General features: G+C 43.7%; 1 protein-coding gene across 2 annotated transcripts in view; it reads left to right on the forward strand.

Moving 5' to 3' along the window:
* LOC311246376 (platelet-derived growth factor receptor beta-like) overlaps positions 1–6,743 on the forward strand; it is a 129,760-nt gene extending 123,017 nt beyond the window's left edge. For both annotated transcript variants that reach the window (XM_084336537.1, XM_084336538.1), the window contains exon 28: positions 153–6,743. In XM_084336537.1, coding sequence (XP_084192663.1) covers positions 153–303 — 151 coding nt within the window. In that variant the 3' untranslated portion in view covers positions 304–6,743. The remainder of the gene's footprint in view (positions 1–152) is intronic.
* Positions 6,744–18,713: the final 11,970 nt, after the last annotated feature.

The following is an 18,713-nucleotide window of genomic DNA, read 5'->3' on the forward strand; positions in this document are numbered from 1 at the left end:
CAGTCAGTCAGTCAGTCAGTCAGTCAGTCAGTCAGTCAGTCAGTCAGTCAGTCAGTCAGTCAGTCAGTCAGTCAGTCAGTCAGTCAGTCAGTCAGTCAGTCAGTCAGTCAGAACCAGTCAGTCAGTAAAACATGTCTCCTCTGTGTGTTCAGCTCTCAGGATGCAGAAGTCTCCACTGAAGCTGAACCTACTGGTTTGCCAGCGGCAGAACCACAGGATGTGATGTCAGAGCCTGCACAGGAAGGGGAGGAGCAGCCACACCAGACACGCTGCACCCCAGAGGAAGAGGAGAGTTTCCTGTAAAGACTCTTCTTAGTTCTAACATTGTGTCTCTGGTAAGCCCTCTCTCCTATAGTGAGACGGGGCTTCATGGAGCTCACCTCAAAGTTCACCATCGTACGGCTCATTATCTCAACCTCAGGCCTTCGAACACGTTGCTGCTCTGAGCCCATTTACCAAAGACATGTTAGCACTAAGAACATCTTAGCCCATTTACCAAAGACATGTTACTTAGCACTAAGAACATCTTAGCCCATTTACCAAAGACATGTTACTTAGCACTAAGAACATCTTAGCCCATTTACCAAAGACATGTTAGCACTAAGAACATCTGAGCCCATTTACCAAAGACATGTTAGCACTAAGAACATCTTAGCCCATTTACCAAAGACATGTTAGCACTAAGAACATCTTAGCCCATTTACCAAAGACATGTTAGCACTAAGAACATCTTAGCCCATTTACCAAAGACATGTTAGCACTAAGAACATCTTAGCCCATCTTTCAAAGACATGTTAGCACTAAGAACATCTTAGCCCATCTTTCAAAGACATGTTAGCCCTAAGAACATCTCTGCCCATTTTTCAAAGACATGTTAGCACTAAGAACATCTTAGCCCATTGACTCTAAATTATACTAAGTTGATGTCAGGAGGATTTTTGGAAACTGGGCCCAGGACATAAAAACTAGAAGCAAAAAAAACCCTAAAAGCCATAGTAAACAATATTGCCAATTGCCGGCCCTAATAGATTATCACTTAACCTGTTCCACTCGACAGGGTCGGTACCGACCCCTTTTGACATTATTATCATATATTAATATTTTTATAAAGATGCAAAATAATTTGTGATTTTAAAATCAACCGTTTTCAAGTATTATTATCACTACTATGTCACAAATACATGTAGAATGTAAAACGTTAGGCTGGCAATAGTTTAGCAATAGGTTAAAAGTGTATTTATATAATTTTAAGTTTTTATTTTCCACTCGTTTTTTGATCCGGAAGCGGAAATGGAAATGTTGAACCATGGGAATTGGAATCTTTTTGCGGCCATTTTGAAGAGGGGATCGCTAGCTATCGTTCAGTGTTGGAATTTCTCCGTTCTACACTTCATGTGGTCCACTATGGTGTTTCAAAGTTCAGCGTTCTGAATGAATCATATCAATAATTGTTATGATTCGCGATAATAAGCTACAAAAGGTAACGTTTTTGACAAATATTGAAATGCAGTCAGTTTCTCCACACTATTATAATCATGTAGGAAGAATTAGATCTGAAATTAGTTACAAAATGGTTACACTGTGGGGGAAATAAAAAAGTACAGTCGATTACATTAAATATCAGTATATGTTATTATGCACGCCTGGTGATACTATATCAAAATTGAACTCGGCCATTTGAAAGATACTATATGTATATATATATAAATGTGCGAATTGGCTATAATAAGGTAATGTATAAGCATATATTCTATATTCTATAATAATATTTCAAATTGCATTGGTCCGGATGGGAGAATTCAGTACTGTACAAAACCTTCAATTTGATCATCTTCCCTTTATTAATTTCCTTAGATCTTTTGTACACATGATCTCAAGAGGGTACTGAATGAGCTCAGTGGCAGTTTTTTTAAGTTTGGTCATTATTATCATGGTTTTATTCACTGTCAAAGATGAAAAGAAAAATCATAATTCATATTTTCCTTTGTTTCATCACAATTTAAGCAAGCCTAGTAATAGACACAATATTTCTGACACTGAGAATACATTCATTGAGGTCCATAGATGTTCCTAGATACCAAGAATATGCAAATAGCCCTTGTAGAAGTGGAGCAATATTCCATTTACCTAGGTATACATTTTATGCAGATTTTCACCTGGGGTGGAACAGGTTGGAAACTGGGCCCAGGACATAAAAACTAGAAGCAAAAAAATACCTGAAAGCCATAGTAAACAATATTGCCAATTGCCGGCCCTAATAGATTATCACTTAAGGACCATGCCAGTCAAAATGAGAGTGGTATAGTCCTTTAATGATGAGGAGTCAAAATTAGAGTGGTATTGTCCTTTAAGCATCATACTGCCACTTGATTGGTTCCAAGTTGCAAAACGATTATCAATGTAGCTCAATAATAGCTATTTATTTTTATTTTTTTGCCATAGTGCTGCTTTCTGCATTGTTAGCAACGACCCAATGATGTAGCTTGTGTTAATGTGGTTTAAGACATCTGAATGACCAACTGATAATATGGGTACAATGATTACAATTGTAGTGCAAGCTCACGGTACGACCAAATTCAAATTGAGGAATGAGGAATGCAATATTTTACGCTGCTTTAATAAATGGGGTCCCCTATTCCAGATAATAGCTCGTATTCTGGTTAATTTGATATAAGCTGTTAATATGCATCTCCATATTCCTCTCACGTATACCCTAGTAGCTATGTATTTACATAACTGGCCATGGAGCTGAGCTAGTATAGACCTCAGAACAGTAAATGGGTTCAAATGTACACATGTACTCTGCAACAATTATCTTGTACTGTTTTTGTATAGTAATATCTATCTTTGTAAGACAATGCGATAGGGGTGGAATGCTCACTAGCAATGCTTCCTCTACCTCAGCAGTGATGGTCTACCACAGCAACACCACAACCATCACTAACAGATCATACGGTATAAACATTATAGTTTATTCCAGTTGCCCCCTAAAACCCAAACAAGTATGGGACCTGTGTTCAAAGCCAGTACTTTTGATAATAAAGTATCCAGTTAAAGTGCCTATTAAAGAGAGTTCAGTTTTTGAGTTCAGTTTTGAGTTCAGTGGCGTGATGTATTTGTCAGTAGTGTACTCAATGCATACTGTGAGTCCTGTGGTTGGAGTTCTGGCCGGGTTCCAAAGCGAACCATGAATCTTCAGACAGGCAGCAAACGAAAAGAAAAAAAAAGTAAAAAATCTCACCTCAACATGCAGACAAAGGTTTTAACAATCTACAACAGAAAATAGCGGCTTCAGACTGGCATCATGTCTTGGAACTAGCCCCAGTGTGCGTAGTACAGTAACTGCATTATTAGTTCAGAAGAATCAAGCATAGGAAATGCACAAGGACTGCCGTTTTCTGTTGTGGATGGTTAAGACGTTGGTCTTTGTGTTGTGTTAAAACATTTTTGTTTCAAGACCCGTTTGGCTGCCTGTCTGAAGCTTCCCAGTTCACTCTTCAACCACAGGACTCAGTGAGTACGCTAATGGTTATGCATCACTACCACTACTGACAAGTATTTCATACCAATTAATGAAGAAAAAGACCATTCCTACTAAACTACTAAACCAAACTATCCCTTTAAGTCTCCGTACAGCCTGATTAATTCAGAAAAGCATCAAATCACGGAAGTGAAGTATTCTTAGTACCCATGTTGTGGGAACTGAACCGTTGTCTTGCCACAATCTACACCAGAACCAAACCAAACAGGGGCAGACATTGAACAAAAATACCCTCGATCATCCTCACTGATTCACCAGGTACAGAGGAAGCGCTGCGGTACAGACACATGTGTTGAACAACCTTGTATGTTGATGTTGATCAGAACATATTATCCAGTTGTATATCATGCCGTACAAGAGAATTACGCTAATTTGAACATGTTTATTCATTATCTTTGCACTTTGCATTCTGATTGTCGACCAGGGCCGGGTGCGTAAAGGTGGCAACCTACTGGATTTGAGGTCAACTGGTTCTGCAGCCAACTCTAAATCACTTTACACTGACGTTGTTAGCTAGCTCTTTTCATGACAAACGCCAAGGTTTTATGACTGTAGGGGAATTTGGAATGCTGGTTATTCTGTCCTTCCTTATAATGTAAAGGATTCTGTAATACTAATGTTTAAAGTGGTTTTTTAAACATTTTTGGTTTTCATGGAATATGCTGACTAGGTTAAAAACGACGATCCCTTATTGATGTACTAAATCCACTTCAGTCATGAAGGGGAGATGTAGATTGTAGGGAGCCTTAGGACACAGATTGTGATAAAAAGGGGTGTCACCCTTTTACACTGAGTGGATGTTGTCCATATATATAGCTTGAATTTCTAACATCTCAACCTCTCTCTTCCCAACCTTCTATACTTGTGTTTATAGTGAACTATAGGTTGGGATCCAAAATGGATCATGAGTGTCTTCACTTGCTCAATAAAGTATTTTATTAGTTTAATATTAGTGCTGTCAATAGATTAAAAAAAAATTAACTAATTAATCTCACAATTTTCTGTAATTAATCTATAGATTAAAAATAGCATTTTTCTACTTAAGACCGAAGCTTGTAACAGATATTTACTTGAGTAAAATCATGGAATTAATGTAAAATCAACACAAAGAAAGTATATTTAGATTCAAAGACTATTTTAATAGCTTTCTTTGAATATAGTTTCTCTCCTGTGAAATACAAATGTTCAACAAAACCATCAACATTGACTCAGCTAGACCTCTTTCTTATATCCGCGGCGCTAACAGAAATAAAAACAACCCAGGCCTATGTTAAAGTGCAGATTGGCTTAGAGGACGATAATGTCTTGTATGAACTACCAGTGATATAAATCATATTAACAACAAAAATGTGTTCCATCTTCATGTCAGATGATTTTCAAAAAGGTGCATGAGTCGATGCAAAAAAAGAACAAGCTAATATACTGCTGAAAGTTCAGAACGTTGAAGATTTTTCACTCCATAGATTAATCTAGATTCATATATTTTAATGCTTTAAATCATTTAAATTAATCTCCAAAGTTAAAGCATTAACTTTGACAGCCCTATTTAATATATAGCATAGCATATAGCATATCATATGTATCATACATTATATCATATATCATTGCATAATCCATATATATGTCATATATCATATCATATTTTATATAATAATATATACTATATCATATACTATATCATATCCCTGAAGGTCAGAGACAGGATTGTGTCTAATAAACTTTATTGAGCCAGTGAAGACGGTGCTCAAGTGCCCATTGCAGATTTCTTGACTTAATTAAGGGGGAGTTACGCCCACTTTCAGAATTAATATGTTATTCCTGTGGTTTAAGACGGTTCTAAAATATTAGTGAACAACAACAACAACATGAACTCTCTCCCAAATCCCAAAATGGCTAAAACTCAAGTTTGTGACGTCATCAGGTGGTAAGTCTGAAGCTGCTCCATAGATAATGAATTGGGAGAGATTTGTATAAGATGACACATAGAATGTTCTGAGTATACGGGTACATTTTCTGTTCCAGAACTGAGAACACTACTATTGAATTGAATTGAATTGAAAATTGTATTAACAGATTGCAGAATGGGTACAATACAGTATGGCTCAATACACACAATTGTTAAGGGGATGCAGAACAGAGAAAGTCTTGTTTACATCAGGGTCCCCCATTTTCAATTCATAATGACATTTATGACATACACAACATACACTCCCTCTGGTGTTGTGGTCGTGGAATTCACTGACCTTTGGGAAGTATTTCGACATGTACATGGGTATCTTAGTGGTGTAGTGTATCTTGTAGACCAGGCCCATTGCAAGTTGCTGTACTCTGTCGTCTACTCTAAGTCATCCTAGGATGTCAAAATGGGCAGGGGTGAGGTGGGTTTTAAGAGTAAGGTCAAGCAGTAGTCTGACCAGTTTGTTTTGTGATGTTTGTAATCTTGTTTTAGTGCCTTTGAGGTGTTTTAGAATAGAATATAACTGCTCATTCGGTATACAAATAAAACAAACATTCTGTGGTCATTGTCAATCAAGCAGCTCCAGACTTTATACCTGATGACATCACAGGTTTGATTCCTACTTCTCTGGTTTCTGTCTTTGGGAGAGAGGAGCTCATGTTCACACATACTGTATTGATTGAACTTTCTTAGGCCATGGAGATAACATATTGAAATTCTTAATTTGGACTGTGAATAACAAGTCACCCAAGACAGTTTTTTAAAACCCTCATCTGGGCTTTCCCACCTCTTCCACCCCCCATACTCTCAGGTTGGGAGACGACAACATCCTAAATCTCGTGTAAATGATCTCACAGCATGGGTCTTTTCTGCTTTCATGAAATGCCATTTGTTTTGATGATAATATCACTTGTCATGAAAGGAGAACATTGTTGTAAATGTTTCAAGCGAATGTCTAGAAACAAGTTACATTCTCATGACACAACTGAACGTACTGTGCCTCCATAGTGTCACTGCATTCTAAAGGGATTATCTGTAAAAGGAAATGATAGCAATTGAAATGGAAATGATATAAACTGTATATATTTTTTATAGGTCAAAGATATAAGTCATAAATATTATAGATGATAATTAAAGTGTCTTATCAATACTACAGTACCTTACATATATTATATCCTATATCCGTTTAAAGAGATTGTGCGTTTAAAGAAATGGGCAGATGATCAGAATGTCCGTGAAATAAAGCTTTTCATGAAAGAAATTCATGGTCTGATTCAGTCTGTTCTCTTAATTGTATTCTATCCTATTCTAGCCTGATCGAATCTGTTCTATTCTGCTGAATTTCCACTTTAGGGATGAGTGACAATGAAAAAAATCTAAATAAATTATATCCGTTTCGGTATGGAATCTCACATGTTAAACATCCAGTTTAACATGTTTAAAGTTAAAGTTTAACATGTGATGTTTTAATTCTATCATAAATTGCTTATTGTGGAATGTTAGCGTTAATGTAATCCGAATTGAAGGAAATCAGTCATTTTCATTTATGGTTATTTAAATGTACATTTACATTTAGTCATTTAGCTGACGCTTTTATCCAAAGCGACTTACAAGTTCTGTACGACAAGTCATCAGGAAGGGTACAATTCTATCAGCTGAGTAACAATGTAAGGACCAACAGGGACTTGTTATTACAGACCCCAAATAAATCTACGAGACTTTCAGTGCGTTTTACTCCAACCTGTACGAGTCAGAAGTGGGTTTCGATCATAATAAACTGGATGCATTTCTTGATCAAATTAACCTACCTAAACTTTCAGAGGAAGACGCTAAACAGTTAGATGCACCTATTACACTAGAGGAACTTAGGGAGGCAAAGTGAATTGCAAAAGTGGTAAGGCCCCTGGAGGGGATGGTATCCCACCAGAACTGTACCTCTCATGTTGGGATGTAATTGGACCCCTATTACTTGATATGATTTTATACTCAATCAAAGAGGGGAACTTCTCCAGGGACGTTAATATGGCACTCATATCTGTCCTCCTTAAAAGAGACAAAGACCCCACCGAATGCGGTATGCGGTTTGCTCTATCCCTATCCTTTGGCACAGTATATAAGACAATCCCAGTCCATAGAGCCGATCTCAATTAAGATCACACAGCATCATATCAGTTTATATGCGGACGATGTAATATTGTTCATGCAAAACCCTACCACCTCACTGCCTCATCTTCTCAAGGTAATAGATGATTTTGGCAATCTATCGGGATTTAAGATAAACTGGCCAAAATCGGCCTTCCTTCCACTTAATGTGACTGCGAAGGCTACCTCCCTCCCAGTAAATATACCAATGGTAGAACACTCTAGATGTCTTGGAGTTGAAATATTCCCCACTATATGCCAAACGGTGAAGTATAATTGTACCGGATTCCTAGATAGGATCACAAATGACTTTGGCAGGTGGTCAAAACTAAAAAACTCAGTACAGGCCCAAGCATCAATGGTTAAGATGGACGTTTTACCAAGAATTAACTTCTTCAGCTCGATGTTGCCATTACCCCCCCCCCCCCCCCCCCCCCCCCCCCTGTTGGTTACTGGCAAAAATCATGCAGCGCGAGCCAAGGCCTGCCCAGGACTACAGGGACAAGAGGAGAGCTGGTGATGAAAAACTGGAGTCTCTCAACGTGGTTACCAGCAATGGTGAGAAGGACTGGACAGGTGCGTTGAGTGATGTCAGCCAGGCGGCGATGATCCAGCGCAAAGACCTCCAAGGGCCTCTCGAGGTCCTCAAGCGGAATGTTGGCCCGGGTGGCAAACTCAACGTCCAGGAAACTCCCATCAGCACCAGAGTCAATGAGTGCACCCACCGTCGCCCGCTGGTCCGCCCAGGCTAGGGTGACGCTCGTCAGACGGTTAGGTGGTGCACGGGTGGGGGAACAGGAAAAACGGCTCACCAGGATCTCCCGGGGTCCCGGCGAGCCTGGTCTTCTTGGCCGGGTAGGGCAATTGGAGACACGGTGTCCATCCCGGCCGCAGTAGAGGCAAAGGCCGGACCTGAGCCTGGACTCCCTTACTGCCGGGCTAAGGCGGGTGCGTCCCAGCTGCATGGGTTCCTCCTCGGTCACAGCTCGGGAGGGAAAAAACCCACCAGTCACGGAGGGGGCAGGACGGTCAGCACTGTAGAGGCGGCTGCCGGGAAGGGGAGCCCCTGAGCGGAGGTCGATGGCACAGTCGTAAGGCCGGTGAGGCGGAAGGACCTGAGCCCGGGACTCACTGAAAATCTCCTCGAGGTCGTGGTACTCGGGGGGTACGTCTGGGGGTCCCAGTCGTGCTCGCTCACGCCTTCTCTCCCGGAGGCGTCCGTCGATGCGGATAGCGAGGCTGATCAGGCCCTCGAGAGAATCGGGCTCCTCTTGGGTCGCGAGCTGGTCCCTTACTGCGTCGTTGAGCCCCCTCAGGAAGGTGAGACGAAGCGCTTGATCGTTCCAACCGCTCTCCGTTGCGGCCAGTCTGAACTCCAGCGCGTAGTCTCTGACACTGCCACTGTCCTGCCGGAAGGTGCCCAACCGAGCTCCTGGGTCCTGGCCACGGGCTGGGTGGTGGAAAACCCTGCGGAGCTCTGCCACGAAGTCTGGGTAGGAAAAACAGAAATCAGCCCCCATTGCCCAGGAGGCAGTAACCCACTGTGTTGCTCGGCCCGTGAGCAGGTTAGTCATGTAAAAAAACCAACTCACATTGCATGATGAATGTGGCACAATCCTCGAAGTTACCATTGAACAACCGTGGTTCGGAGAGACTGGGCTCCCGAGGTGCGGGATCGGGAGGCGCGGGGCCTGCCACGGCTGCGGGTGATGCTCCGGCCGAGGCTCCTGAAGTAGGTGGGGTTACAAGCAAGGTGTTAACGGCTTCACTCAGCGCTTGTAATTGGTGGAGAATATTAGTCTGCTGATACCCCTGGGTAGTCTGCTGGGTGGCCAGAGTGTCAATGGCATCCAGAATAAGCTGGACCTCGGCCCGGAGGTCCTGTAAAGCAGCCGCAGCCGCACCCAACTGTTGGGTGTGGTCGTTGACCAACTCGATCTGGACCGCCAACGCTGCCCTGACCCTGTCTGTGTCGGCTGAGGTCGTCATGGTCGGGTCGTAATGTTATGGTTTGTAACCGACCTCAAACGCAACGGCACAGACAGGAAGTTCAGAGTTAGCCAAAAGCTAGGGCGTATTTATTTACAGAGTCAGAAGAAGGATAAGTACAATAATCAAACAAATAGGGATACTGCCTTCTCGGCAGAGAATCCTCCTGGTGATTGTGGTGGGGAATTGGCATGTGACGTTGTAGCGGCTCTGCAGATACTCCCAGCAGATAGTGGTGGGGAATTGGCATGTGACGTTGTAGCGGCTCTGCAGATACTCCCAGCTTTCGCTCAAGGTGGAAAACGGAGAGAGAGAGAGAGATATCAGAAACAGTCCAACGAAACACAGAGGCAGTGTGGTTCCCTCCTCCCTAGCTGGGTCCAGAACCAATTGACAGTGACGGTCTTCAGTGTTCCCCACAACACACAACTTAGAATAATCCAGAACCAATTGATAGTGACAGTCTTCAGTGTTTCTTCTATACACACAATCAGAATAATCCAGAACCAATTGATAGTGACAGTCTTCAGTGTTTCTTCAATACACACAATCAGAATAATCCAGAACCAAACGATAGTGACAGTCTTCAGTGTTTCTTCAATACACACAATCAGAATAATCCAGAGGGGTTTGGTTCCACTCACCCAAGCGCAATGCGTAAAGCGGGCAAAACGAGGCGCAGCTCCAAACGGGGAACAAGGTTCTCAACAGCGGTTCTCCACAGAAAGGTCCTGGAGAGAAAGTAGACCAGGAACAGCAACGGGGAAAAAACAGGCAAATGCAGTTGTATTCCAGAACGACCCGACAACGATAGAAGGAAGGTCCCGGTATATAAAGCCCTCTGGGGCGCTGATTAGCACACACATCAGGTGAACCCCTGCAATGTCAATACCTAAACCTTATTACAAAAGGGTACGTTGGACCACAACCCCCCCACCACCACCACCACCCGTCCCATGTTTCTTTTACATAGGGGTCAAGGGTGAGTGCGGTGTGGGGATGGGCCTATCAGCTGCAACCTTTAAGGTCATGGTCAAATCCAGCTAAGGGTTAATATAGTCTGACCCCTTCCAGAAATAACCTCCACTTCACTGGCCACACATGCACACACACACACACACACACACACACACACACACACACACACACACACACACACACACACACACGCACACGCACACGCACGCACACACACACACACACACACACACACACACACACACACACACACACACACACACCATTCTTCTAATTACCTCCAACCTCCCTCCCTCTCCTATCACCCTATCACAGCACGCACACACACACCCTCCCCCAGGCGAGGGGTGCTCAGAGTGTCAGATGGTGCCCCAGGGGAGACTGCTCCGGCTGGGACCGGCCAGGAGGATGCTTGCATGATTTGGATGGGGGCTGTTGTTTACATGGATGGAGCATATTGTGTATGTAAGAAGACTGGACAATGCTTTGCCTGTGAGAGCAATATAAGAGCTGGACACGACAGTGTCTCAAACACCTTGGCTATAAGAGCTGCTGAACACAACAGTGTATCAGACCTGGCTATAAGAGCTGCTGAACACAACAGTGTCTCAGACACCTTGGCTATAAGAGCTGCTGAACACAACAGTGTCTCAGACACCTTGGCTATAAGAGCTGAACACGACAGTGTCTCAAACACCTTGGCTATAAGAGCTGCTGAACACAACAGTGTATCAGACACCTGGCTATAAGAGCTGCTGAACACAACAGTGTCTCAGACACCTTGGCTATAAGAGCTGCTGAACACAACAGTGTCTCAGACACCTTGGCTATAAGAGCTGAACACAACAGTGTCTCAGACACCTTGCCTATAAGAGCTGAACACAACAGTGTCTCAGACACCTTGGCTATAAGAGCTGCTGAACACAACAGTGTATCAGACACCGGGCTATAAGAGCTGCTGAACACAACAGTGTCTCAGACACCTTGGCTATAAGAGCTGCTGAACACAACAGTGTCTCAGACACCTTGGCTATAAGAGCTGAACACAACAGTGTCTCAGACACCTTGGCTATAAGAGCTGAACACAACAGTGTCTCAGACACCTTGGCTATAAGAGCTGCTGAACACAACAATGTCTCAGACACCTTGGCTGTGGCAGTAGGCTCATGATTTTACACGCATGTACTTTAGAGGCCCCACGATACCATATTATCATGTTACTAGAAACACAATATTGTAATGTCACCATATTGTAATATCACAATATTGCGATCATCTGTTTTATCTAATACGGTAACGTTTTCAGTCTGTTCACCTCATTCCAATAATCTGTATTGCAGTAAATAATTGTTTATTTATTTTTTAAATATCGATTGTTGGCATCACTGTATCGATCTTATATGGCCACACAGAATATTGCAATATACTGCTGTATGGATCTGTCTCTGGGATGCAGGATCTGAGGCTGCTGCCTCCACACTGGGATGCAGGATCTGAGGCTGCTGCCTCCACACTGGGATGCAGGATCTGAGGCTGCTGCCTCCACACTGGGATGCAGGATCTGAGGCTGCTGCCTCCACACATGCGTGATGGTAATTGATACTTAACCTAGAAGTGTGCGTTAGGCAACGGACCAATCATCACAGCACCCCAAGAAGCGTGTGGCGGGGAAAGAACCAATCCTCACAGAACCCAGGTAGGTAATTTCATCTTTCCTTTTAAGATAAGATAAGATATTCCTTTATTGATCCCCTTGGGGAAATTCAGGCATCATAGCAGCATGGGGGAAGGGGGGGGGGGGGGGTACAGGTAGTGAAAACAACACAAGCAGTGTAAACAAATAGGTCAATATAATTTACTATCTAACTAACTGAAATATACATTATTCATTATTCACAGTATCACAGTATCCACATAAGGTGCAGTATGCATAAGGTAGTGTTATTGTCCTACTTGGGTTCCTATTAGTTCTAGGTCGATGTCTGGCAGCAGTCGCTGCCCACTGTTGTGGAGCCTGATGGCCACTGGTATGAAGGACTGTCCGAGGCGGTTAGTTGAGTGTCGGGGGGGTATGAGTCTGTGGCTTCCTTGTCACCTTCACCTAATATGTTTTGATCTGGTCAGGTGCGCTGTCACCTAAAATGTTTTGATCTGATCAGGTGCGCTGTCACCTAATATGTTTTGATCTGGTCAGGTGCGCTGTCACCTAATATGATTTCATCTGGTCAGGTGCGCTGTCACCTAATATGATTTCATCTGGTCAGGTGCGCTGTCACCTAATATGTTTTCATCTGGTCAGGTCCGCTGTCACCTAATGTTAATATGTTTTCATCTGTGTCCACTGACCACTGACACACAGTGGGGGATGTTTTAAAAATATTATTTAATATATAATATAATATAATAATTTGTGCTTCACCTAAAAATTTGGTCAGCAGCCGTGAACTGCAACCTCTGTATGAAAAGTGCTATACAAATAAAGTTATTATTATTATTATTAAGTGTATGCACCCGCCGCGGTGCTCAGTATATTAAATTAGCCATTGTTTTTGATCCTGGCCCGCCAAGCAAAGGCTTGGGGAAAATCTGGCCCGTGGCCAGACCTAATTGTCGACCCCTGGTATACACCAACTTATCAATTAAGCAATGCAACTTGAAATTTGGCCCGCTTATTACACATGTGATCCGGATATGGCGTGACACACAGAAAAAATTTACTAACCAACATAAATGGCATAGTCATTCTCCCCTATTTAATAACAATTTACTCCTTATTGCACAACAACCTATCAGATTTCCCAAATGGGAAAAGATGGGCATACATACATTGGGGGATATCTTCGACGACCGGGGTTTCTGCAGCTATCAAGATATATCTAACAAATTTAACCTCACCAGCTCCACTTATTATTTCTATCTACAATTAAGAGCAGCTTTAAGGGCTCATGGAGTCTCATTAAAGATGCCACTTGAGCACCACAGATATCACAAATTATTTTATGAAAAGGAGACATCGAGAGGCTTCGTCTCTGACTTTTATCGTCACTTACTTACGTTCTCATATGATGTCCTTCCCCTAGACTTAGTTTGGAGGAAGGATATACCAAACGTGGAAGTAGATTTTTATTGGGATGAAGTCTGGGCAAACGTTTGGCTGTCGTCACGCAACCCAGATCATCAACAGATTAATCTTCATTTTATTCATAGGACTTACTTAACTCCTAGACGTTTGCACCTAATGGGGCTTAAACAAGACCCTCGATGCTCCTTGTGTTTAAACGGTGATATTGGTACATTTATGCATATGTATTGGGAATGCCCTCCTGTTAAGATATTCTGGAAAGAAGTAACCACTCAATTATCAGAATTTTTATTTCTGACCATACCTGTACTGCCTTCTGTATTGTTGTTGAATGATGTTTCTCAGTTATCAACCTCTGTACATGTAAAGAGACTAATTTTTGTCCGGTCTTACGGCTGCCAAAAAGCTGATAGCATCACGCTGGATTCAACCGGATAAAATGTGTGGGAAGGTATGGGTTCTTACCTATCTCGATGTGATTTATCTAGAGATATCTACCGCACGAATTTTAGGTGTTAATGAAGCCAGCATAGCAATCTGGTTAGATGTGGTGGAGAAGATAAAGGATAGCATATGAACTTGTAATCCCTGGTGTTAAACGGAATAATGGATGGATAGTCCAAGAGGGGGTCCTGAGGGGGGGGGGGGGGGGGGTGGGGGGAAGGGAAGGAGAAGGAAAGAGTGAGGAAGAGCATATGTATTGTATTGTATTTATTATGTGTATGTCTTTTAATCTACATTTATTTTGATTTAAGTACTGGACTGTCATTATTGTTATTATTATGTCGGTCATTGTCCTGTGATTTATCGTGGATTTCTACTGTTAATGTATTGTGTGTCTAGTTTTATGTTAAAAAAGGGAAAATAAAAAAATTTGTTAAAAAAAAAAAATAGTAACAATGTTCATCAAAGTGTTGCTTGTTACAGTGTAGGTTAGTTTATTAGGACAAGTGCATGACAGTAAGGTTAGTTGGGGTTAGATTATTATATATATATTTTTCATTATTTTAGATAATGGTTGAAGAAGTGCGTCTTTAGTCGACGGCGAAATATTGGACGGGATTCGGCTGTCCTAACTGGGGTGGGTAGTTGATTCCACCATTGTGGGGCAAGGACTGAGAATAGGCGGCTTCTCTTTGATGACCCTCCTGGAGCTTGGATAGGAGTAGGTCTGAGGCGGCCAGAAGATGCAGAGCGTAGGGGCCTTGAGGGTGTGTAGTTAGAGACCATTGACCGGAGGTAGGTGGGAGCGGTTCCCTTTGCCGCACAGTATGCTAGGTCGAGGGCCTTGAAGCGGATACGTGCAGCAATGGGGAGCCAGTGCAGGTCCCTAAGAAGTGGGGTGACATGGGCCGACTTCGGTAGGTTTGAGATCAGGCGGGCCGCTGCATTTTGAATGAGTTGAAGAGGCTTGGTGGCAGTGGCCGGGAGGCCAGCGAGCAGTGCGTTGCAGTAGTCGAGGCGGGAGATGACTGTTGATTGGACGAGGAGTTGGGTGGCTTCTTTTTTCAGGAAGGGGCGGATCCTTCTGACGTTGCTCAGGAGGAATCTGCAGGTTCTGGTTGTCGCTGCGATGTGAGCAGAGAAGTTCAACTGGTAGTCGAGGACAACACCAAGGTTCTTGGCGGTCGGGGACGCGGTCACAGCTGCATTCTCGACTGTGATGGAAAGGTCAGTCAGGGGGGAGGATTTGGCCGGCAGGTGGAGCAATTCTGTTTTGCTTAGGTTCAGTTTGAGGTGGTTGGTCGTCATCCAGGCGGAGATGTCTGACAGACAGGCCGAGATCCGCTCAGAGACGTGGATATCTGAGGGAGGGAAGGAGAGGAAGAGTTGAGTATCATCGGCATAACAATGATATGAGAAGCCATGAGACGTGATAACAACCTATAGATATCAGTTTGACCGTGTTAAACTGTAAACGCTGAGACAGACATCTTCTCTGTGTGTGTTATCCCATTGAAACCGGGAAACACATTTGTGTGTATATACAGGCTATATAATGCATTATTAGCCAGCGTTGTAGGTCTAAAGGGGTTATAACATGTAGGTAAAGTACATATCTATAGAGATATTAGTTTAAACATTGTATTGTGTGTTGAACTTTGAAACTGTAAGGATAGAGACAGGGTGCAGAGCAGCCGGCAGCACCAAGGTCACTCGCAGAGATAGAGAGAAAGTGTTCATTTTAAGCCATAGCAGCGTCTGATTGGGTCAGAGGACAAGCTCCACCGTCGCTTAGTAACGAGTGAGAGAGAGAGACGTTGCTATAGTAACGATATATACAAACGACGAGGAGAGTTGGAGTGTCGCGCGCGAGAGAGAGACTTTAAGACATTATAGCTACTGTATGTGTTCTTCCGGTAGAGAGTCAGACGAGCTCCCAGCTCTCGGACGAGGGTTGGGAGGGGGTAAGAGAAAACCCTGACCATGAGGACAAGCTTGCTTCAGCTAATAGAACGAGATAGCTACAGGCTAACAGATCAGGCTTCTGCTAGTGAGCTAGGCCACAACAACCGAGACAGACAGAGTTTCTTCATCTTTTAAAGACTTTCAATTTGTTTCATTTTGTACGAGACCTTTTGTTTATGAAAATAAACATCCCAATCAAGAAAAGAGATCACGTTTTCGAGTTAATTATTTTGCCCAGATGCATCAAACGGGGTGATACAGTGTGTGACAGCCAGTAAGATATCCATCAACCAACAACAACAAACACAATGCAGAGACTTCACGGAACAGCAGATGAAGGGTTGATAAGGCAGAAAACACCCAAATCCTACAGTATAATCTCTTTATCTTGAAGGATATGGCTGGCTTTCGTTGTGATTATAAACAAGATAATTAAGTTCAAAAAACTTTAATTATGGCCTTTAAAGTGGTGTTTGGTTTTGAAGTACGACCAGGGCCTATTTGGTGAGACAGATAAGGCCTGGGGGCTTTTTCCTAGGCCTGAGGTTAAGGTTGTCGAGAAACCAGGGGCGACGTCACAACCATCGATAAGAAAGGGGTCTCTGACTTCCGGTATGAGAGCAGACGGATAGCACACGTGCGGTGGAGCTCCTGGTCAAATGAGAAAAAAAAACAGAAAAGAAATAAAAAATAATGATGCACACGAGAAGCAAGGAGGAAACAATAAATACGAAGGAGAGAGAAATGGAGGACTCACGAGAAGAGGTGAATTTGAAGGAACAGAGCCCCCGAAACGAGGACGGGAGGGGACAGGTGGAGGAAGGGGGAGGATCGGCTGCGACCGACAGGGGAATGCCAGGCTGGGCCGTGACCATGCAGGCCGGAATATTGGCGACAATGGCGAATATACAAACGAGCACGGACACGATAAGGACCGATATCGGGAGGTTAAGGGAGGAATTGAGGAAGGAACAGGAGGATTTCAGAGGTGAAATAAATACAGGACTCAAAGCGGTCGAGGAGAAGATGGCGGAGCAGGGTAGGAGTGTAACCGCGCTGGAAATAAGAATGGCGGAAGCAGAGGAGTGGAACACGGAGATACACGAGGTATTAACGATAGCAATTCAACAACAAGAAAAGATGAAGACAAAGATGTCGGACATGGAAGGGAGATCACGGAGAAATAACATCAGACTATGGGGACTGAAGGAAGGAGTCGAAGGGGAATCGATGGCCCTATATGTGGAAACGCTTATCAAGAAGGAATTGAAAGAGACGGGACTGGACAAGATGGAGATTCAGAGGGCCCACAGGGCGCTTGCTCCGAAGCCACAAGCGGGCAGACCTACGGACCTACGCGGGGCTTAAGAGAACTCTGCGGAATAAAGTTCCAATCGCCCATGATCTCGCTACGGATTCACTGGAAGGAGGGGACCGTGACATACGTGACGGCGCTGGAGGCGGCGAAGGAGATGAGACGGAGGGGGATGGAGGTAGCGGAGGAAGGAGACGGGAGGAACGAGGTGGAGCCGACGCTGAGCCTACAACGGAGAATGGAGAAGGCACGCGGGTGGACCAGGGTAGGAGACCGGGGCCCTGGAGCGGAGAGAGGAGTGAACCGAGGCAGACCGAGGGCGGAGGCAGACGAGGAGGCGAGAGATGGAGTTGGAGAGGAGGAGAGGAGAGGAGACACGGGGAAACGAACGAAATGAGTACACACACAAGGAATGGAATAAGCAGCCCAGATAGAAGCACTGTATAAGAACTGACAAAACATATGCATGAACACACACTACAAACGCTGCAGAGGTAAATAAGTAAGAATATAATTAGGCAACAACACATGAAACAAGGGTATACCAACAGTGGCCGGTAGAGGGAGCCGTCGCTCCAGCGAAGGCCTAGGAGGGATGCCCCAGAGGGGACACACAGACACACAAACACAATGAGACCGCAGACATTACGAATGAGGATAATTACAGGGGCGAACAGACATGCCCCAGCTATAGACAATGCATAATGCCTACTGAAACACATACATGAACACACATTGCGAGTATCACAGATGGAAGTAATTAAGAAGATAAATATGCAGCACATAGGAAATAGATAACAAAAAAAAATACATGGGCGCACACAGAGGATACCACACGTTTGACTGGGTGGAAGGAGAGGCAATGGAACGTGTGACTCACATTAAGAGAGACCTAGGAGGTGGGAATCTTTGGACAGGAGGAAGGACATATAGAGCACTTTGACCAGGAGCTCGAACGCACTAAACAGCACGAATACTGGACAATTATAGTGAGAAGATGGGGGCCAGGGCTTCAGGCCCCCACGCCGCTAGGGAGAGCCCTCTCACTAAGAGAGCAGTTACTCTTCACCTGCCAGCAGGGGAGAGGGGGGGACACAGGGAACCCCCGAACACCTTGGGAGCACTTTATGTAGGGTTTATGCTTTTCTTTTTTGTTAACTATTATGGGTACACGGTAAAGAGAGCGGAGGCTACAACCGAAGGTAAAATTGTATGTGACATGGGTGACTGACAGGCGAACAAAGAAGGAATATGGCAAAGGTTAAAGGTATAAAAATGATGTCGTTGAACGTAAATGAAA

The sequence above is a fragment of the Notolepis coatsorum genome (assembly GCF_963971535.1).
Source record: "Notolepis coatsorum genome assembly, chromosome: 19".
Classification (NCBI taxonomy): Eukaryota; Metazoa; Chordata; class Actinopteri; order Aulopiformes; family Paralepididae; genus Notolepis; species Notolepis coatsorum.